The sequence below is a fragment of the Triplophysa dalaica genome, chromosome 15 (assembly GCF_015846415.1).
Source record: "Triplophysa dalaica isolate WHDGS20190420 chromosome 15, ASM1584641v1, whole genome shotgun sequence".
Lineage (NCBI taxonomy): Eukaryota > Metazoa > Chordata > Actinopteri > Cypriniformes > Nemacheilidae > Triplophysa > Triplophysa dalaica.
Window position 1 is genome coordinate 7,666,776 of NC_079556.1, and position 23,042 is coordinate 7,689,817.

The 23,042-nt window shown below is 37.8% G+C and overlaps 3 protein-coding genes across 4 annotated transcripts; 1 reads left to right on the forward strand and 2 right to left on the reverse strand.

Moving 5' to 3' along the window:
- Positions 1-10: 10 nt before the first annotated feature.
- zpcx (zona pellucida protein C) lies at positions 11-2,484 on the reverse strand. The gene is made up of 7 exons (XM_056767643.1): positions 2,208-2,484; positions 1,942-2,113; positions 1,767-1,863; positions 1,574-1,659; positions 1,219-1,304; positions 167-1,121; positions 11-85 (listed from the first exon to the last, which is right to left on the reverse strand). The coding sequence occupies exons 1-7, from the start codon at positions 2,482-2,484 to the stop codon at positions 70-72; spliced, it is 1,689 nt and encodes a 562-aa protein (XP_056623621.1). The 3' UTR covers positions 11-69.
- A 302-nt stretch (positions 2,485-2,786) lies between these two features.
- On the forward strand, positions 2,787-5,565 carry tmem54a (transmembrane protein 54a). Of its 2 annotated transcripts, none has more exons than XM_056767293.1 (6): positions 2,787-2,906; positions 3,562-3,761; positions 4,418-4,477; positions 4,560-4,751; positions 4,868-5,002; positions 5,121-5,565. In XM_056767293.1, the coding sequence occupies exons 1-6, from the start codon at positions 2,855-2,857 to the stop codon at positions 5,241-5,243; spliced, it is 762 nt and encodes a 253-aa protein (XP_056623271.1). In that variant the 5' UTR covers positions 2,787-2,854; the 3' UTR covers positions 5,244-5,565. The 2 variants fall into 2 exon arrangements, with proteins under 2 accessions (XP_056623271.1, XP_056623272.1); XM_056767294.1 differs by having other exon boundaries at positions 2,847-2,986.
- A 153-nt stretch (positions 5,566-5,718) lies between these two features.
- Positions 5,719-21,709, reverse strand: lck (LCK proto-oncogene, Src family tyrosine kinase). Its single transcript, XM_056767292.1, has 13 exons — positions 21,504-21,709; positions 18,733-18,836; positions 17,666-17,729; positions 17,484-17,574; positions 17,037-17,138; positions 16,189-16,292; positions 15,699-15,848; positions 15,460-15,612; positions 14,051-14,230; positions 10,436-10,512; positions 7,780-7,933; positions 7,049-7,180; positions 5,719-6,346 (listed from the first exon to the last, which is right to left on the reverse strand). Exons 2-13 carry the CDS (start codon positions 18,829-18,831, stop codon positions 6,144-6,146), a joined length of 1,509 nt encoding a protein of 502 aa, XP_056623270.1. The 5' UTR covers positions 18,832-18,836; positions 21,504-21,709; the 3' UTR covers positions 5,719-6,143.
- Between the last annotated feature and the right edge of the window lie 1,333 nt (positions 21,710-23,042).

Consider the following 23,042-nt stretch of genomic DNA (forward strand, 5'->3'; position numbering starts at 1 on the left):
CAAAGTGAGAAAAGTGATTTTTATTTAGATTTAAATTAAAGTAAAGAAATCTGGAGAATCCTTGAAGCGTCAACGCCACAACTTGCTGTTGGGAGAAAAACAATTAGTTTAAAAATGCAGAGCTGTGAATACATTGTACCAGCTTAAAAATCACCAGAACACTGACCTTAATCGATCTAAAAGGATTGAAATCAAGTCTTTAACCCCATACACTTCCTCATCCTTTTGGCGCTTCAAAGCATCCAGTTCCAGTTGAGGTTTCTTGGTGCCCGGTTTCATCGTGATGGACCTCTTCTGTTCTTCATAAACTAGTGAACTGGAACCATCTGCAGCTCGGTTAAGACTCAGTTTAGAATAGTGAAGTGGCTCTGATAATGTGTCACCCTTTTTAAAGACCAACTCAGCCTGTCTGACAAAATCTTCACCCTCATCTTCTGTACCATTTGTGACCTTATCTGGAGAAGGGCTTGTGCCAAGAAAAGACAAATCACTTGTTTGCAAGTCTGACATTGGGGAAGGTTCGTTCAGGTTGGGCTGCTCCAGCTGAACATTTGTACCCACAAATGGTTCCCCCTGAACGTTATACAACTGGGCACCATCTTCGAGTTTCCACATGGCCAGGTCCACTGCACCATCATAGGGACCGACAGCTTCGTCGGAAGCTTTTCCTTCATCCACTTCAGGCATCTTCTGCTGATGCTTTACCTGGTCTTGTACCATTTGCAATTTCTCAAATTCTTCCTCTAGTTTCAGTCCTCTATTGGGGTCATCACTCTGAAGGGTAATGTCAACAACCGGCACATGTTCAGGGTAATCCATTGGATTAAACTGAATATCAGGTAGCCACATTGATATAGCACCTCCCAACTCCTGGCTAATGACCATCACACCACCTCCAAAGCCAGGTGGAGCAGGCCAGGGTGAAATGTTGGCCATGTTCTGAATTGGGTTACCAGAGAAGGAGGCACCAGCCACAATCCATGGCTTATCTGACAGCGTTTTGACTGCAGGACTGGGCTCAGTGGTGCTGTAGTGGTTTGAAAGAGCTTGTGGTGTGGCCCGAGGTTCAGATCGTTGTTCCTTCATAAACAGCAGGCCAGTGCTTACTATTGCGGTCAATCCTAAAAAGACCAAAGACTGTGAAAACTAAGATCTATGCAAAACATGTCAAGATCCAATAAATCAAGAGAATTTTAAAATGACGATAACTACACCAACCAAGCAAGTCTTCCCGCTCTCCTAGGCTTCTACAGCTTCTACCGCAACACTGACATACAGCAGTTTGGCCACTTAGGTCAACCCATCTAAAATAATTAAATATTTAATCTCAATTAATAGTCATTATGAATAAATGTTGTGCAAGAATTCTTCTGGTAGGCCTCTGCAAAGAATCAGTGTTCAGTAGTTTAAGCATAATTTAATACACAAAAATGTAAACAAAAAAAAAAACTATTACCAAACAGACCAGAAGTTAAGTTTGAGCGAGGCATGTGCATCCGATAAAACGGTCTAACAAATCTGGCTGCTCCGAAATGAAAATGTTAACTTGCATTAATTTCAAACAAACATTTACCTGGATTTAAGTCGGTTATAGTTGCAGAATTTTGTATTGGGTGTCAGCCCCAAATAGGAGAGAGAAACTCGGCAGTGAAGATAAACCTAAATAGTTAATTATAAGACACGCACAGAACAAAAAAAAAAGGGAATGCAAATCACATTTTCAGAAGTCTTTAGCATCAATGTCCCAACAGAGAATGAAAGCTCACCTCTGAAGACTTTAAACTGGATGTGCCAAGAACCAAAATGACTTTGTCGCTTTGCCGGTGAACAAACTTTACGAAGGACTTTTTGGAAGCCACACATCTGACAACATGCATAAATAGACCGGTATCAAACCAGGATTGTTTGATCAGAATATCACTGCAAATTTAGATAGCCTACCCATTATTAAAGATAAAGGAGACTCTTGGTTTGTCGGATGGATGTGGAGATGCAGAGGCATGACAGGACTGAACATAAAGCTGTTGACCAGGGCCACACGAGGCAGACACTTGTACATACAATTGTTCTCCTTTGTGGAACACATTTGTGTTGACCAGATCGTTCCAAGATGCTAAAGTAAAACAAAACGAGATAAACCTTAAAGCATTTACTTGAGTGGTGTGTAGATGTTAAAAAAGGCAGTTTTGAATTTTTAAATGACATACGGTTCAAGATCCTTATGGAAAATCTGCTTCTCTCCAGCAGAGCTTGTGCTTCATTTGGGATTGGAAACACAGACTCAAGTTGATCTGAAGTGGGAGGTTGAAGAATTTCATTCAGGAAATACCCATCTTCTGTGATGATGGGAAAATCAGACACATGCCAGACATCCTGTATGACTCCTGGTGAGTACGATGAAACGACCACATTGAAATCACCCTCGTTAGATGTGACAGAAGCTATACTACAGCAACAAAAGACTACAAAAGCCGTCACCCCCATCATTAAGCGTTAACTTGAGAGAGTGTATCAGAATTAAGTTACTCTACGGTTTTCCAAATAACGGTACAGACTCCTTAAATAGTATTTATGTGGCGTTGATTAGGTTAAAGCATTAACGAGAGTCAGGTGACCAGCTGCAGGTGTGCACGTTTATTTCATTACCTCACACGGCGTACAAAAGAGTGAAGTACAATGACACCAGGTGATTTTAATTCGAAATTAGGCACAAAAGAAAGCATTGTTTATGTCACACAATGTTTGTATTTTAAGACTTATTAAAACAATCGAGTTGATTTCCCCAGTAAACAGCGACATCTGCAGGATGGTCAGGCTCAGGTGAGTGCGCGGAGCTGTCGCGGAAGGAGTGGCGATGTCAGTGCGCTCAGGTGAACGGGAAGACGGAAGAGAAACAGAAACTCACGGTAAGAGAAGATCGCTGAACATCTGAATGGATTAAATATGACTTAAAACAAAAAGAAGCGCTTCAAAATGGTGAACTCGGGTGAGTTGATGTTTATTCACGTGTATATTTGGTGAAAGTAACACGAAGAGGCTTTCAAACGTTGTCTGGGTGTGGTCATAATCTTGAAAACGTCTTCTGTACTGTTTACTGTACGTTCTTGCACGTTTTGACCTTTTTGATTTTAGACTACCGGAATACCGCATAAAGAGTAATGGTTTGTCTTTCATGGACAGTAAATTGTGATTGTATTGATTATTCACAAAATTGAGCTGTTGAAAATGGTATTAATCTTTATAAAATGGATGAATGTGAAAAGACTAGAACGTGTTTTTCAGTCCTTGTTTTGAATTTGCCAGACGTTTTTATTAATTGAAAATGCAAACTAGCAACAGATGTTTTGTTTAAACATTGTTCAACAGTTTGGTGTGATCTATGTATTTAATAGTTTCCTTACATTTTAAGAGTAATAGTAAATTCATATGAACTTGCTTATGTACCTTTTGGAAATATGTTGTGACCAAAAGTATAGAAGTGTTATCTTTGAAGCTTCTTGACGAATCGCCCAGAGATGCTTATTGAAAGTAACAGTATTGAAAGTGCATATGTGTCTGCAGGTATTTGTTGTGGGAGTCTGAAGGACGATAAGATCCTCATGAAGATGGGCTTGGGGTTGGTGCTGGTCGGTCACGTGAACTTTTTACTGGGGGCTCTGGTGCATGGAGCTGTGCTCAGGGACATAAAGGTTATCACTATCGACCAGCAACTTGTTGTGTACCCCATCTCCAATATCATCTCTCTGGTGGCAGGACTGATGGTATGTCGGTCTTCTTTTCAAACTGTACAGTACCGTATTCTGCAAAATTATTAAAAAAGTACTCTGAAAATACCAGCTGATGTGAGGTCGATGAAATATCTTAATTTGGTGGATGTGCTTAAAGTGTTATAATCGATGTTATACATTTACAGCGCAATTTAATGCCAATGTCAGCCTTACCAAGTTTTCACAAATGACGGTGTTTGGTATTAAATACATTCTTAAAGCATGGTTTTCCATTAGATTCATTGTAAGTGCTGCTCTCTGAATTGTCACATCTGCAAACCGTCCAAATTTCTCATAAATGGGCACCTTTTAATTCCCAGAAGTCCTTTTTTCACAGAATTTATATTTATATATAATATTTTGTCTGTACTTGTCGCATTCATAAAGCTGGAATAAAGCTCTGTGCAAGATTGCTACAGCATTTTTGTCTCAGCCAGCTCTGTTACATGTGGCGCACAGAGGGTCTATAGGAAACAATCACATTTTTCGTTAAAAGTTCATTCCCAAATAGAAGTTTCAAAAGGATGTTACTACTGTTAACTTGCTCTTACAATTATCCTATCACAAGTGTTGCCAAATAGTTTGTTTGGTAAAACTTTCTCATGTGTAAAACTGAATGAATCCCCCTGTAATTCTTTGTCTACATGCAGGCGATCATTGTTGGAATCTCCGCTATTGTCCTGTCCAAAAACAAGAAGAACCAGCTACTGGTGAGCAAAGGCAAACACAGTCGGTACTGCCCTGTCTGAAATGACTTTTGTCATAAGAATTTATCTTTTTTTTTTCTTGCAGAGCTGGTTTTTGTTGGTTGTGAGTGTTCTGGCTTTTCTCTTGGGTGGAGCTTCTGCAGTGGGTATCAGTGTTGCCACAGCGAGGGCAATAATGTTTAAGGGGCAAACTCTCTTTGTCCACTGCCAGCTGCCTACAAACATAAGCTACTATAGCATCACAAATGAATGCCCTTTTGATCCCACACGTATCTATGTGAGTCGGTTTATCTCTGAGCTTTTATTAAGAGGATATGTGACAAATGTTGTAGTCTTGCATCCATTGTTACAGCTATAGAAGAAGTATGAAAGTAAGAAAAAATGTCTTTTCAGGGTACAACGTTAATCCTGTGGTTTCCGTTAATTTTGATGTCGGTGGTCGAGGTGGTGTTCTCTTGTCGCTGTTTCTTAGTCTGCACCTCTTTCCTCCGTCTGCGCTGCCCATGGAGGAAAAATATCAACAAAAGGGTAAAACAGAGATGCGTGGCATAACTTATAACCAGAGCCTAATATAAAACATTGACTTCCTCCGGGAATATGTTAAAATTAACGTTTAATCAGACATCTTTTGTGTCTTTACATTTAGGTTCAGGTGCAGATCCATGAGCCAGAAGAAACTGGTGGAGGTGATGGAAATGAGGAGCCTACAGAGCGTCATGACCTTCTTGACAAAGACACCTCTGTTGTGGAGACAAGCGATTGGCTGTAAATCCTAAGCATGCGTCACATGACCTATAGACACAGTTACACAATTGCTGGATGATGGACCGAGCAATACAAGGTGACCATGTGGAAAAGCCGCAATGCCTATTGCTGCCAAGGAGATGACAGTGCTCTGACTTCATTGGATTTATTTGGCACTGTTATTCGTTTAATTTTAAAGTGAGCAGTATCAATGTATCTATAATGTATGTTTTATAACATGTTTTCTACACATTTATGTAAAGTATTTTCTATTCAAAGCTGAATTTCTGTAATGCCTCATACTAGGAGTGCTGGGTCAAAACTAAATTAAATGGTCAATATCTTGACTATCATTCTCTTTTCTATTCATCACACAGTTTTCGTTCCTTGTGTGTACTTTAAATAATAAAGATACTTAACTCTTCACCACATACATCCAACTTTTAAGTCGTTAAAAGAAGTTGAGGGTGTGTGTGAAACTTTTTACTTGATCTGTTACTACATGAACAGCGCAGAGATCTCTTTTGCTAATTGAATCTGCTTGAGGAAAAAAGGAAAATGAGTTCCATTTTTGTTCTTGGATCGTTTACTGGCTTAATGGTTCATGCTGAAGCCATGTGTGCTTCTTATAAAAATACAATAAAGTAACTTTACATTAGAGATCTCAGATCAGAAAGCAGAAATACTAAAAGCTCACATAACATGAAGCGAAGCGTTCACTCATTCATTAAAACAATAACAGCACTCAATTTCTGTCAAAACCCAGGTGTAGCTTGGAATGGCAAACTTACTTCTTTGTTTCAATTTCCACAAAAATCGTAATCCTAGTACCTCTTTAAGTTAAATGTATTTCAAAATCAAAATCAGGTCATCTTAAGAATTCTTTAATGGGATCCCTGGACTGTTTATAAGTTGAATGATTTGGTCAGGGCTGTTCCTGATACTGTCTCTCGGTGGCAGTGAAGAAATCCTCCATAATACTGCGCAGGTACTCGAAGGTGGGTCTGTTATCCGGGTGCTCTGTCCAGCAGTGTTTCATGATGTTATAGAGAGCTTCAGGACAGTTATCGGGGCAAGGCATACGGTAGCCTCTCTCCAGGTTGGCGATCACCTCTGGGTTTGTCATTCCTGAAAAGTCATGAGACGAATAGACATTGTGAAAAAATATCTTCATGCCCGTATTCCCACGTGAAAAAAGTGCTCTTTCATAATGTACTTTATAGAAGAGCACTTTTTCACCTGGGTTTGGAAAAATTAACAGTCAGATGTTAAAGGGGTCATATGGCGCGAACGCATGTTTTCTGTGTCTTTGGTGTGTTTTAAGTTGCCCATGCATGTATTAGACACGTAAAAATTGTGATTGAACAAAAGATGCATTTATTCTAAAAACGAATGCTCACCCGGACCTGCCTGAAACGCCTCGTGTAACCACACCTCCACAAATCCACCTCAATTCGTGGTATGAGTTGACTTAGACCGCACAAATGAATACCCAAGTCATTACTGTCAGTACAATTACTTTGGAACCTGATGTTCCAAATATGGTAAGAGGAGTTACATTTCCGTCACACGCTTGCAGTACTCGACCAATCACTACACAGTGGTTAACTGGCCAATCACAGCACACCTCTATTTTCACCGCATTGAGCTTTGTTGAAAATCAATGTGTTTCAGAGAAGCGTGGCAAAGAGGAGATACAAACAAGCACGGTATTGGGAAAATACAGCGTTATTGAACCTAAAATCGTGTATACACATTACATAACACAAAAGATAATATTGGTTTTAGCCGTGTCATATGACTCATTTAAACAACATGATTTTTTCTCACCTGGATAAGGAATTCTTCCATAGGTAACAATCTCTGTCAGCAGTATGCCAAATGACCACACATCTGATTTGATGGAGAAGGTACCATAGTTTATGGCCTCAGGGGCTGTCCATTTGATTGGAAACTTGGCACCTGTTGGGTTTAAGCAAAAAGCATGTTAGTCTTGTCATTTTTGGATACTGTACCCTAAAATGCACCCTTTATGGACCTTATTGAAAGAAGTCTACAACTTGAAAGTAATAGATGCTGGTATTGCTAGTGTTGGGTAAGTTAAAGGAACAGTTCTGCAGAACACAAAATAAATTTTGAAGAACAATGATATCCAAACAACAACGGTCCACACAGACTTCTTTTGTATGACTTCTATTTGTATAGCGTCCACTGAGATGTTTCTCAAAATGTATTTTGTTACACAGGAGTCACAGGTTTTGAGAAATGAAATCTTTACATTTTGAAGTCTACTAGGAACTTGAATTAAGCAACGCCTGAAACACTTTTCAACCCAAATTTTCTAAGTTTTATTAATGCCTTTCTAATTTATTATAACTATCCTAAAATCATTTCTTAATTGAATATTGTTTCATATAGAATTGTTAAAACTATACAGTAGTCTCTTTATTATGTAATAAAACATATAAAGTAAGACATTACTCTTAATGTTTAAACAAGACATTTATTTAATATCCAACTCATTTACTTAATACTCATCCAACTATGAATATGTAATTTACCTTCTCTCGCCGTGTATTCGTTGTTTTCAATGAGGCGGGCAAGACCGAAGTCCGCAACTTTGCAAATGAGCTCATCGTTTACCAAAATATTGGCAGCTCTCAGGTCTCTGTGGATGTAGTTCCTCTGCTCAATGAACGCCATCCCATCTGCCACCTGCAGGGGGCAGTGCAGTGTTAATAACGAGACACGAGTAAACGTGAACAAGTTGCTTGGATTCAAATAATGTTAATACAGCAATTACCATAATATAGCATGAGCACGCTTTATAATGTAGGTAGTGTGCAATATGTGTTTGCATATTGTTTCACGTGCTAAATAAAAAAATAATATGCATTATATAGTGTAAAGCGTACTGTGCAGAAGGCATCATACTGTGGGCAGGCATTGTTAAAGCCTCAGTTAAAGACAGAGGTCAGTTCCTGAGACGGGGAGGTTTACTTCCCTTGGTTTGACTTTTAACCTCCACTCAAATTGCCACAAGTTTCGCACACCGAAATTTCAAAGGTTCATTTCCTGCTATACTTCCTAAACCTGGTGCATTTTCTTCATTTCAACTGATCGTAGACAGTTGTATGTATAAAGTAGATCACTACTGCTTGAGTTTTTGGTTGGATGTCTCCGTAATCGTGACAGATTAAGGACAACACGTGTTCTCAGATCAGTCTTACTTTTTCTTACATGCGAATGTAATCTGTGAACTGACTGAAGTGATTGTGACCACTGGCTAGAGACTAACTGTGGTTGTGCTTATGTTGGCATTATGGGTGAAGATGGTAGTGCAGCAAGACTTTCACAGAGAATATTGCACTGTGGCAGTGTGTTTGCTCAAGGGAGTGTCATGTTGTGATTCCGAGTGTCTGAAATGCTGCTTCAAGTCATAGTTAAAAAATGTTACAGGTTATGGTTAACGTGCCTGAAGGTTCTATCTCAGGATGGGGAATCAAGCATAACGGGTTAGAAGTTTGTGTCCATGCATATCTTGTGTGTACAGGTTTGGCTTACAGTGAAATGTCATATATGTATTTCATATATATACATATACATATATATATATATAAAAGCTTTAATCTAATGTTTGGTAAGGGTTTATGGGTAATTGTCTGATGTGGTACGTATTTCACCAAGGCCTTTCAAAAGCACTGAATGATCTCACTTTGTGTACAGCCTTAAAGAATGTAACCAAGACATCACACAGCATCTACACATCTGTATCCCTTAAAGAGACAGTTTACCCAAAAATAAAAATTATTAAGTTGTTCCAAATCTTTATAAATTTCTTTGTTCTGACTTCTGATGAACACAGAGAAAGATATTTGAAAGAATGCTCGCAACCACACAATTCGTGACCATTACCATTAACTACCATAGTAGAAAAAATGTCTTTGTTCTATACAAAACAAAATAATATAATTTGAAGAATGTAGGAAAGCAAACAGTACAGGGACATCTTTGACTACCATTTTTAATTTTCCTACGGTAGTCAATGCTGGCCAAGAATTGTTTGGTTTCAAATATCCTTCTGTGTTCACCAGAACAAATGAATGTATACAGAATTGAAACATCTCGAGGGTGAGTAAATGATGACGGAGTTAAATTTTTTGGGTGAAACATCCCTCTAAGCACAACTTTAGTTGTTGATGCCACTACACACAAACACCCAATCTCTTACATTCTTTTCTTTCTTTATTTCTTCACCCCCGATTTTTCGACGAATCCCTCCAGAGATGAAAAACAACACCATTGTTTTTAAACTGCTCTTCACTTTTGAGAGAGAACATCTTACAACTTACATCTATCCCGTGTCACATGATCTCCGCAAACCCCTTGACCTGCATCCCTCAAGCAACACTGTTCAATAACATCAGTGTTTTCTTTGTTACTAAGGAACATCTCTGCTACACTCTCCACATCTCCACTCCAATAACTTACACGAGTCTGTATATCATTAACCTGATCGGTTTGTTCATAAAGTCCTCACTAAATACAGTCTGTTCGGGATAAAACCTGAATGGTGACGTCTAAATCAGTCAAAATCTCCACAACACTGGCCCTGTGTCGGACCTGATCTGCTCCCACAATGATTAGATATGTTTAATAAAGTGCTGCGTGTCATCAAGAAGAATTAACTGTGACCTACGTCAGGCATTATTAAAGTTTGACAAGTGGCTTTTGACAACAATGATTTGGAAACGAACGACCCTGCAGGCGACCACATTTTTTCCATGTGTTCCTATAATAATTTATGTAAAATGAAACATAGTCTATTTTCCATCTGTGTGTACGTCTACTGTGTTTTGTTTGGTGTTTGTGTGTTTTGCCTGTCTTTTGTTGTCATTTCCTATACTTTGGCTTTGCTAGTAGCACAGTTATTTTTGTATTAAGGTGTCTAGACTAATTTCAACACACACAGTCATTCTCATTGTTAGAGAATGAGATTAAGTAGCAGATCCCCAGCTGACTAATACTGTGTGAGTTTCTAGAGAAGCTTAGAGATTTTACTAAAACAAGAGTGAACTAGCAAAAATAATAAACAATTTCTATACAGACTGGTCTTATTCGTATTAGTGACCCCTAAGATGTCTTACTTTGAGTGAAGAACAGACACAGGCAAATTGGAACAAAGGTCATCCATTGATATGGTCATGTGTAGCCTACCTGGGCAGCCATATCAATCAGCGTATTGATGGCTATACTCGATCCTTCTGTAGTCTTAAGAAAATCAACCAGGCTGCCTACAATAAGAACCAAAACAGATACATTAGCATCTACATTTTTACTACATATACAATAAGTTTTTTAGCAAAAAAATGAGTTCATGATGCGTTCATGAGGTTTTTTAATTCAGTGACTAGATAAAGAAATAGTTCACATAGAAAATTAAAATCCTCTCATCATTTAATCACCCTCATGTCAATTCAAACCTGTATATGACTCGTCTGCAGAGCACAAAAGAAGATATTTTGAAGAATGTGGTCAACCTAACAACTTTGGCCCCCCATTGTCTTCCAATGTATAGACACAAAACCTCAAAATATATTTTTCCGTTTGCTGCAGACGAGTCATATACAGATTTTCAACCGCATGAGGGTGAATAAATGAAGACTGGATTTTTTTTGGCGTGAACTTTCCCCTTAACAAAGGTAAGTAGAAAATTTACAAAGTCACACTTATTTCAGGATGGCAATTAAAATAGTGTTTTTTATTCTATAAAAAAATTATTGATACAACGCATTTTAGGGCAGTATATTTTCAGCTCCCAGTAGGCTTTGTGTGGACTGAATGGATAGGTTTGATGTTTACAGATGAATTTTTGGATATTTGGATGCATCCCCTGGCTTTTTTTAAACATTACTGGAAGTGCCGTTTCACCATTAGTCATTTTAGTTCAAAGACAAAGGAAACAGCACATACATCAATCCTCTTGTTTTGGTGCCTAAATTGTTCTGGAACTTACAACAAAAGCACATAACAGATTGGATTCGAGACAACTGCAGGAAATTAGCGCTGCCATTTTAGATCAGACGCTAAGATGTTTGGTGCTAAAGGTTAAAGTTTTTGCTTCTGAGTTGTTGTGTTGGAAAAAAGTGAAACTGACTGACCCTTGAGGAAATTCCCACAATGGGGCAGTGGAAAAATCTCTATAAGGAATTCAAGTAGCAGTGACGGTATCAGCCATGTGCTCCTTTCATCTCTGATCACTTTAGGGTGTAAAAGTCAAGGTCACGGTTTATGTTTACTTGAAGTTCCCATGTTTTGAATCATTCTGTCTCAGTTTCTATTGTTAAAGAAGAGGTGTGGAAAGGAGACATCGACCTCTTCTTTGAAATATCAACACAGACAACAATTGTATTTATACACATGGATTCCAAACAAAGCAATGTGACATCGACAGGCTGAGCCCAGCGTTTCATCAGCTTCCTTTACTGGGCCATACAAAGAGGGTTCATTCACAACGACGTTGAAGTTGTAGTAACATGCCTGTGAAAGGCTTTTGTTACCACCAATCACAATGTGACATGCTGGAGGCCTAACAAAACCCTAAGAGGCGATTTAACCACACAAACAATCCATAATGTGTTACACATGGACCGGCATGCTTGATTTTGGAATACGCCTGTGTTGAGAACCCAATGTGGTATTGTTGCTTTAAAAAGAGAAACAAGGGTGTGGTGATCTTTTCTGTGAACACCTGTGACCATGGTGACCATTTTATGAGTTTCATTAGAGTAAGTTTCTGGGTGGTTGGGTCGGAATTAAAAAGGATGGCCGATACTAGCCAGCGGAACAAAGACCTTCTTTCTACCGTTCTGCATCTACCCTCATTCTCTCTCTCTCTCTCTCTCTCTCTCTCTCTCTCTCTCTCTCTATCTCTCTCTCTCTCTCTCTCTCTCTCTATCTCTCAAGCTCTTGTCAATCTAATGGACTTCACGCTGTAATTATGACCTTGCGTTCTATGAGATACCTTCTTTGATTTGGTGCTTTGTGGGTTTGTGGCAAATGTCTTTGGAGTGTCATGAATGTGTATTTGTCCTGAGTATTTTAAAAAAGAGAACAAAAGAAAACAAAAGCTGATGATGTGATGCCAAATTCAAGGTGATAAATTGAGTAAATTATATGTTCCAAAAGACTCCTAGTGGGAACGGCTGTTATGAAACATAATGTATGCCATTCACTAGCAGGTAGAGAATGAACAGAACTTTGTAGTGAACAATGACGGCATGAATCAGCATGTCAGATTAAACAACTGTCAGTATACTTGGACTCAACATCAGGGCCGTACACACTCAGGACACACCCCCACACCCCACACCCCTTAGTTTTGAACACACTTGACCGATATGTGTATCTCAATGGCACATTCCTAAACTTTAAATTTGGATTTTCTCCTTTTTTTAAGAAAATTAAGTAGCCCACTGTACATAAAACGAAGGCCATGATGCATTTTGCTGCTGTTCTTCTGAAAACTTGTATCTCCATATTAGTGATAATTGTTTTTTGCCACAAATCATTATTATTGGCCACCCATTATGTTTGTCTCTGGGTTTTGCAAATATCTTACCAATAAAAAGTCTTCAAAAGTGCTTGTCAACTTTGACAACACAGTATGCAATCATTTAAAGAGTACATAACTAAAGATCAGGAAAATTACATTTCATGCAGTGTGTAATGTTGCTGTGTTTGGAAGTAAGCAGTCTGCCAAGTTATGAATCCGAAGGTGAATGAATAAGAAAGTTACTGACTCATGCACACGAGTCGTCCCTAGTCCGATTCGCGAACCACCACGGATTTAGGTCACTACATATAGTCCCCGCCTATGTTTTGCTAGGACTGCCCGCGAAAACGTCACTCTTCTTCCCAAAACACTGTAGCTCGTGAGCCTCAATCGCGTTAGACCAATCAAAGCAGACTAGACCATCTGACCAATCACATCAGACTTTGCTAGCGTAGACAGATGTATCACAGAACGAATCATTTGAGAGTCAGTCAAGAAGTAAGGTAAGAAAAACTGCCTATCATTAAGATATAATAGTGTTTTTAGTTTTACACCTATGTACATAAACTTGTTGTTGGACAGTCCAAAACCAAAGTAGGATCTTAAAAATCCCTAGTTATGTAAAATCCTACAACAATTTTTTCACCTTTTTGTTGTTCCTAACCCCTTTTGCAATGGCAACCTGCAGTAAAATATTAGTGGCGGACAGCCTCAGTCCCCATCAATTTCTTATATGGAAAATCAGAGCTGTAGCTTTAATGTTTCTCTGCTAATGTTCTTCACAATAGAAAGCCATTCACTGTTTAAACACCCAATAACTGTTGACAGATGGATGAATGAATCTTTTAAAGAACTGTATGTGTGTTTAACACCTCTAAGACACACAGACAACAAAGCCCTCACATCTGGAAATCACCTGATGCTGCGTTAAATGAAAGATATCCTTTCTGTTATACCTCTGAGGATGCATTCAAATATGATGTTTTAGGATGCTCTCCTGGGATCATTCAGGCGAGTAAGGGACGCTTCATTGCAAACATCACATCTACAGTACAAAGCCACGAGGAGGCTTTTGTTATCATAGAGGAAACACTGATGTGGGCCTAACACGCACAGATCGTACTTGTTAGATCATGATTTCATTCCCTGATGAAAGTTTAAGTGGAAAATACGTAATGAGTGCTTTGGTAAATACTAGATATGAACCTTTTGTGGTTCCATTGAATTGCATTATCCCTCCCTTATTTGTGTAAGTGATGTGTACGGTCATGTCTTACCGTTCTCCATGTACTCTGTGATGATGTATATGGGCTCCTGTGTTACCACGGCAAAGAGCCGCACCAGTCGAGGGTGGTGCAGGGTCTTCATCAGGTTTGCTTCAGCCAAGAAAGCACTGATGGACATGGTTCCCGTTTTGAGACTCTTGATAGCCACCCGACGGCTGTTGTTGTACAGTCCTATGCACACAGACAAAGTGTAATAGATTATAGATGGTTTTTGCACGAAATGATACTAATACATTAACATTTAAAAATTGAAACACTAAAAATGCTGGGTTGTTTTCAACCAATGGTGTACGATAACTAAACCATTGAGAAATATAAGGCAGTCTGAGAATTTGGTGTTCTTAACATCATGAGGGTGTTAATATAGGGTGTTTGTGTAAGATTGTTCTTCAAGATAATCGGAGACTGAATCGTATGTTTTGGTTTACAAGTGTCTTTGGGTTTAAATGTTTTAAGTTCGCTTCTTTTCTGTGGGGTTCCTTTTGTTGACGTTTTCACAACTGAAGATGGCTGTAAATAGGTTTAATGAATGAAACGGCTCTTTTCATTTGAGTGATGGAAGTAAATTACTGAGAAAGCTGAACAAAATGGCTTCTGTGATTGGCCTCCTTGTGGTCATGGAGCTGACATCCGGGGAGGGAAACAAGCAGTTTGTCATGGCAACCAGGGACAGGAAGTGGTTTAACATAAAGCACCAAAGTTACTTCCATGCTTCTATTTTTAGACCTGAAGAGAGCTAGATTTCACGTCTGCAGTTTGTTTAGAAACTGGACATATTTTTTGGTGAATGTGTTCTCCACATGAGGATGCACTGCTGTTACTGTGGTCCCAAATTACCGCATCCTAAACAATGAATGATGAATTGATTTTAACATTTTTAGCACGTGAAAAAAAGTGATGAGTGTGTAAGTGAGTCTCTCTCTGATTTTTTGCAGTGTTTTAGTTGGCTTTTAATTTACTGCTAAACTAACTGTATACAGTTTAACCATGTCTGATGGTTGGAGACACGCTATTAAAAACACTAATAAAACTTCTCAAAGCAACACACACAAGCCTGCAGATTCATGTTCCTCTATTCTATTCATTACAGTCCAATTTATGATGTTCTAATCTCAGAAACATTTCCTGACAAGAACAGACAGACCTGGCCATTCAAAACAATGTGCGGATGGCATTTCAAACCCAGGTCTTTTAATGCAAAACCTTTATTGAACTTTTCTGTTCTGTCTAGAAAGATTGTTTCAGACAGTCATTCTGTGAACAAAGACTAAGCAACAACTTATTAAATCTTAACAGAAAGCTATATCTTCCATAAATGTTTCTTTCGGGTGTGTTTTTTCTTTCCTGTGGAATGAAAAAAAAAGATGAAACGCTATAATACAGATTGAAAAGACTCATACCCATCCACACTTCTCCAAACTGCCCCTGGCCCAGTCTGCGCTCCAGTTTCAGAGATTCACGAGGCACCTCCCACTCGTCCTGCCACCAGGGCTTCTGAGGAACTCGGCTCTGACTTGGCTTTACCAAACGAGTGCACAGTCCATCGGCTTCTCCTGCAGAGAAGATAAGATCATTTATTCATGTTCACTTGAATAATTCCCTCAATACTGTTAATATAATAATGATCCCACGAACGTACGTGAATAATGTTTGACCAGTTCTGAGAGAGAAGGGAAGGAGATCTTGGTGGTGATGTAGAACCCTCCTGCGTCTAGGCTCCGAATTTTGTAGTGCTTGATGACGTCGCCCTGCGTGTGATCCAGGTCCCTCACAGACAAGGTGAAGCTACCTGAAGTGGCAATACAAGAGGTTAATCGAAAGTCAGAAGGCCGCCAATGTGTAGATTCGAAGTTTACACGCATTCATAACAATGTGAGCATCTATTGCCATTATTGGAATTTATAATAATTAAAATACATTTAAAAACGGTTAAATTTAAGTTTAATTGTACGTTTTCCAAATTCAACCTTATAATATTCTTCACAGTGAATTTTCACACTTACGGTTTGACTTTCACATTGATTTTAGAAAAGAAAAGAAAAATCCTGAAGCTACCACTGTATATATGATGGCGCTATACATTGTACTTTTGCTCTTTTGTTGTTGTTTGCGGAGAAATGCGCTTGTACCTGGTGTGGTCTCGCTCTCTCTGATGAGGAAAGAGCCCTGCGTGTTACCGACGTTCAGTAATTGTCTTATGGCGTCGTTCCTGGCGAGATCTTTAAAGAACCACCTGCAATGGAATCATAAGTTTCATGTGAAAATCAAAATAATAAAATATTGTGTCTATTTATATTATATTTGTATTTTGGTTTTTAGTTTAGATGGTGTAGGTTGTGTAGAATAGAGAAACTGGAAATCCTTGAAGTAATATGCAGATATGCAAAATCAGCACACGCTGGCGTTAAGTGATGCTTCGAAATTTTTCAAGTGGGATTATTTCTTTCCATTACCAACACTCTGTCATCATCTGAAATAATAGGCAGGGAGCACCACAAATGAATCACACTTTCAGTCTCAGGTCTGAGTGGTATTTCCCAGATCTCATTGTGGGGGAGCAGATTAAATTTTCTTTATTTGGAAACCCACAGCAGCTGATTTGCATGAGCTCACACTATACCAAAATATTCAGGATTTTTAAGGACAGGTCAATTAACATTTACAATACAGTTTCCCGTGACCCGAGGTAGTTCGGATAAGCGGTAGAAAATGGAATGGAATGGAATACAGTTTCTAAACAGTAAATTTGCCATATTATCAAAAGTCATAGTTTTGTTAGTATGTGTGTTCAGGAAATTGAACCTGCTGATGCAGTGCTCCACCAAATATGCTGGTTTCCAATTTTGTCTAAATAAATTATTTCATTTCTTGTCTTTGTAGCATCTCTGCTTGTATGCAGCATGTGGTTTGTGCTAAGTGTGCTGGAGGTGTTTTTGTGTAAGAGATTGCGTGCGCTGCTTGATGCAGATTTACTCACGGTTCTGTCTCCATGCTGTTTAGTTTTGCTACAAAATTCTTTGGTATGTATCCTCTCTGTCCGGTAGAAAGAGATTCTGCCATGAACCAATCAGTGTCATCACTGAAACACACACACACAAACGCTCTGAAAAGTCTTAACTAGAACAGTGGGTTTTCTTCAAACACTACATTTGATGGTAATTAAAATGATAAATTTTACAGCTGGCAGACACTATTAACCAACTTAGTGCATTTTAATCCATTTTATTATCCTGCCATTTAAAGCCAAGACTTTGGTGTTGCTAGCATCATGCTTTGCCAGTTGAGTTACAGAAACGCTGCGTTTCTAAATCTTGATTCTGGCAACCTATCTTTCATTGAGTTCTCTGAAAGGTATTAGATAACATTGAGTTGACTCATTTCAGTTATTAGCTGAGCGATGTTTTTCTGTTTTAAAAAAACTTACGCATTTAGGACTTTCATCTTTTCCCCCTTTTCAAAGCCAAGGTCATCGCTGTGGCATGGTTCATATTTGTAAATGGCTACCACCAGGTTCTCTAAAAAATACATTACAACCATGTGAGCATCTTTGCTGAACCACACACCAGAAACACATATGGGAAAAGGTGTGTAAACATGAAGTCTCACCTGGTAGAGGAGATGAAGGTGGAGGTGTGTACTGAGATGGATACGGGATCAGAGGATCAAAGGACTATATAAATGTAAGATAAAGAGAGATTTTATGTTATTTATATATTTCATTTAAAAAAATCAACAATTTACAGCACTGTGAAGTGACTTATGTTGGAAGGTTGGAAATTTCGATGTGTGCTTTTGGTGGCATAAAACAATGTTTTTTTATAATAAATTTAGTCATAAATCACACAAAGTCGCATCAGGGTGGAACTGTTTCAAATGTACTTATTGAAAGCTTGTCATGAAACAATTACCAGAATAAAAGCAAACATTAAGTCATAATCAACATGTGCTGTTTTCCTTAATGTTTTATCGACCTGCATATAAAACACATCAGATGAGGAAATGTGCCTCAGATATAGCCAGACATTTTGGTTCCTGATTGATAACAAACACAAATGCTCATTTCCCTCCAAATTATGTAACCTTGAGCGGGTATGTCTGAAGAAGGAGTTATGTTAACCACACACCGAGCAGGAACAGATAAAAAAATTACATTACTTTTTACCCCCTTTCCAACAGGCCTGTGGGTTGAAGCTGTTGGTTACTGTATGTCGTGCAATTTTAGACTGAAAGATCTCAAAACATGAGAGCACATTTCGTTACGTTACTTTCCAATGTTAAACCTTCAACTAGATATATTTCAAAAGCATTGTGAGACATTGTTTTTTGTGTCTGTGTAACTTATAAACCACAAAAAATGAGTTTTATATCTTGTATATGCACAGAGAGACTGTATACCACTTCCTCCCTCTCTCATTCTCTTTCTCTCTCTGTTTCTTCTCTTCTTCCTCTCTTTTATTTCCACATACTATACCAATTATGTTTTTTGTTACTTTCTGTTGCAGGTTGTTGTCTAACCAATACTTCACATGTCTTGCAACCTTCTAAAAGTGTGATGGCAAGTTCTAAAAGCTGCCACAGTAGTTTGCATGGGAACATTGAACGACAATGGCTGTAAGTTGTGTAGTGATATACAGTATATATTGACTGAAGCATACACAAACATACAGATATACCTGATTAGGCGGTGGCTTTGGGCAGTTACACTTGTCGCACCATTCGTCTGGATGGTAGGAAAATTCATCGTCAGGATCAAAAGAGCCGCAGTTCCCCATATTTACTAAACATGACACAAAATGATGACAACAAAGACAATGATTATCATTGCTTATTAAGAGCATTGAATTATTAGAGAGCCGTCTGAATAGTGCAAACACAGATAGATATTGGGAAACAAAAATAATTGTCAAGTATAGCGTTGTGTTGATCATGATTTTTTTCATTTAAGCCCAATAATAATAATTTTTTGCTTTAAATGTTTCATTTGTTACTTGTCAACAAACCGTGCATGAATAAGTGGATAATTTGCCACTTATGTTTTCTTTTTGATTATTTTTTCAATTTCAATTAAAAAAAAATTACGACAACAGAATGTCCCCCTTTTGCTTTAGAGACAACACGCACTCGAGCTGGAATGAAAAACATGATGATCCTTATTTTCTATAATGTGAGTGAAATTTAAGAATGAAGGTGTGCTTTAAATTAGCTTCTTTTATAGTTTATGTTGTCGACGACACTAATATTTGATTATTGACGTAGAAACAGTGCAGAATCCCCAAATTTCTTTTTATTTGTAATGTTTTTTAAATCATTTTTATTTATTCAACACTTTTTCAAAATTATTTCAAAATTGTATAAATGTTTCTTTATTTTTAAATTAAGACATCTGTTTTATTTGACTGTTATTAATTAAAATAACTGATACGGATAAGATTCTTCACAATGGAAGGAAAATAATGAGAATATTTTTTGCCCCTCAAAAAAAATATATATATATGCTGTCATGCAGATTCAGTCTCTGTGGGTAAATGCTTCTGGAATGTGACAAACATTTTTGTGTGTCAGGTATTCAGCGCAGATCCGCAAAAGGAGGTTAATCCTCTGTGTTTCAGATTGCAAGAACGGCAAGATTTGTGTATACAGTACCTTGACTTGTTCACATGCATGTGAGTTGTAAGTGATTATTATTTGTTTTATTTGCGCCAATGTTTAGTGAACACTTTTAATTGCAGAGGAAGTTTTTGTTATAGAAAAAAGGTATACGGTATCCAGTATATACCATATATTTATACACACATTTATACACGAAATTTTTGAAGGTTTTGACGTGCTTACTCAAGTGCATATCTCTCTATGGGCTTTGGAGCCGTGAGAAACGGATTTGTTTGGTCAGGAAATGCTCAACCCTTTGGGTCAAACAGAACACTGTGAGCTCTTGGGACTGTTTGTAAGCACATATAAAATCAAAGCAGGAAATTCGACTCAAGAATTTCCACTGACCTCTGGCCAGCACCTGAACCTACTGGGATATCACTACGAATGAGCCTCAAGAGAAAAAGACCAAGGTCAAATGCTTTTAAATAACTCCATGAAGAAAGCATAGTCAATGTTTTAGCGACAATGTGTCATTTGTGACTATAAACAGCTTAAGATCACGTCACTGCTACACTAGGGAAATGATTTCATCGTCATATTTTTTTTTATAAAAAGCAAGAAGAAGCACATGCACTGTGCAGAACTAAAGCTGCTTGTTTATTGTCTTGAAAGTATGCTGTGTTTGAGTGAGTTTCTCACTGAGGGTTCTAGGCTGAGAACAGGCCTCCAGTTGTTTTTCGAGATAACAGCAGGTGTGTTTATACATGACTGAAATGATTCTATCACAGATATTCTCCTCCCTTCTTCTCACTTTAGAAAAACGATCAAAACTTGCCCGAGCAAATATGGAAAAACGTGACTAAATGACATCAAACATCTCACATAGAAGTTCAAATGTACCTGTCCCGTCATTTATGTTATTCAGTATTATACAACTATACAGGCACTTACTCTTTATCCTTATCCTTTGGGTGAGAATAAAACCAAAAAAAATGTTAACCCCACCCCAATATGTAAACAAAAAAGAAATGAAAATTTAAAATGGCGGCCTAGAAAGGCTGTAGTGATTTTCCTTCTTGATATAGATGATTTATGATCTAGATGACCTTTTTAAACATACTTCAGATTTCACAATAACATTAAAATTGGTATTTTCTAAACAAACAAAAAATAGCATAACCAATATTCAAAAACCCTAATAATGATTCAATTATATTTTTTCATCATAATCTAAAGAATTTTTCTATAGTTTTAACACCAAGATGAATAGGTAACATATAGGCAGTATGGACAAACATTACAGTAGCATATATTAGAATTTATAATCCATATAATACGATAAATACATTATATAATAAATTTGATTGCGAAGGAGTTGACAGCGTAACAGCATTCTAGAAAATTCTTTATGAACAAAAAGTAAATTTACAATTAACAGTATGGTTTCAGAAATAAATACTTTTGACCTCATTTTAATATTTTAGGTCTGCCTTAATATGTTTGACATAATTTGATTTGTTATGGTTTGTTTTATTCTCTGCGTTTTTAAAGAACGCTAGAAGTTTAGCAGATATTATCTTCAACAACTCGGCATAAATCACACTATGATTTTTTTTTTTACTTTTTAAATTTAAATCTCAATCCATATTTGAACAATTTTTGTTGAAGTGTAGCTGTTGTCTGCTCCACCCCAGATAACTTTAGGTTTTTGTTCTAAGTTATGAAATGATTTGCTTATCAGAGATTATTTGCTGATTCAATTTCTTTTGCATTAACTTGATCAATCTATTAATCTGTGTTTTAGGCCACAACTAAAGGCATAATAAAGCTAAAGCCTATTTCTAAAACTTACCTTTTGCGTTGACCGATGCTTCAGATATCAGTGATGTGCCAGTTTCCCAGGCATTCTCACGCTTTTAGATTTAAATCTTATGGAGAAAACATTTCACCTCATAGATGAACTGAACACGATTCCAAACTCGCAAGAACTGAGAAGCTTCGTCCTGTTTGTAAGACATGTGCTCAGTGTTAAAGTCGTGTATGTCACGTCATAGACACATCGCTCTTGCACACACATGATACACACACCACAGTGGTGCAGAGCAAGCTGATGGTAGAGTTTCCTGTCGTTGAGGTGTTGGAGCTGATATTAAACATTTTTCAGCAGGTGCATTCGGCAGCTGTTGGGTTTAGACCTGAGAATTCTGGGTCAGGACTCCACTTTCTCACCTGTTTTGTGGCCCCATGATGCCAAAGAGCGGAAACTTTAACGACACTGATGGCTTATTTTTGCTAAAAGGACCACAGTACTTCACATTTTACACTTCAATACATAATCTTAAACTGCTTTCTGTATTTGTGCCTGTTGCAAAGGCCTCTTATTCAGTTGAAACTCAAGGCTGGAGTTCTCTTAAGCCGGAGTTCTCTAGCAGTCCTGTGTACATACATTATATGAGAATGCACATAGACAAAAAATTATAATGACATAATAATGATTATTAGCTATCTTCCTCTCTTTGTGCTTTTTTGTTGTCTCTGTGCAGACCACACACTTTTGTTGTGGCATCACTCTGCATATTGAGCATGCTCTCACAGGAAGTCGCAGCCCAAACATTCAAAGGAAATGAGGTACATTCTCAACTTCTTTACTGCAGGAACATTCTTCTTAATTTAGACATTTGCACCCAAACCAACTCATAGCTGTTGTATCTTATTTTGGTTTGTTTATTTCAGCGGGACTGACAATTCTGACCAGGCCTTTCTTGTGGTGAGTCCAAAGGTCAAAACAAAAATAGACATCTATTTTGTGGTTTAGGTGTTCCTTCAATCAAATATGTCTATATATTACTATATTTCTATCATCCAAGCTTTTCCTATAGTATGCAATTCTCCCATGATTCCAAAGTCAAATTCTGGCTGGATTTGTCATGTCTTAACTCTAAATCTGCAAGTTGAAAACAATAAAACATTTTTCCATTCTTTGGTGGTCTTGTGGTTTGGTTCAAGATGCAGAGCATTTTAACTTGACATTACATAGCAACAGTTACATATCAATAATAATAAATGAAACATTGAGTAACATGCTGTGTTTATTACATTTTACGCAGAGCAAAGAGCAGTGAGTCCTATTTAAATTTAGCATAGAAAATAGATAGAATGCTAACACCCGAAGAAAAACACTCTTTGTATTGTTGAGAGTCGCTGGAACGAGTTCAAAGTAGGTTATCAAGACGGTTTCAGTTTAGCTTTACAAAGCCATCATGTTTGTTTCCTGTTAAAGAAGCTGATCTACTAACCTTAAGGGAATATGTACCTGGAATACAACTAACACCTTTTGTGTGTTCTCTGGTGACCTAAATATTTTTAACAACTTGTCTGTTTGAAGATGGAA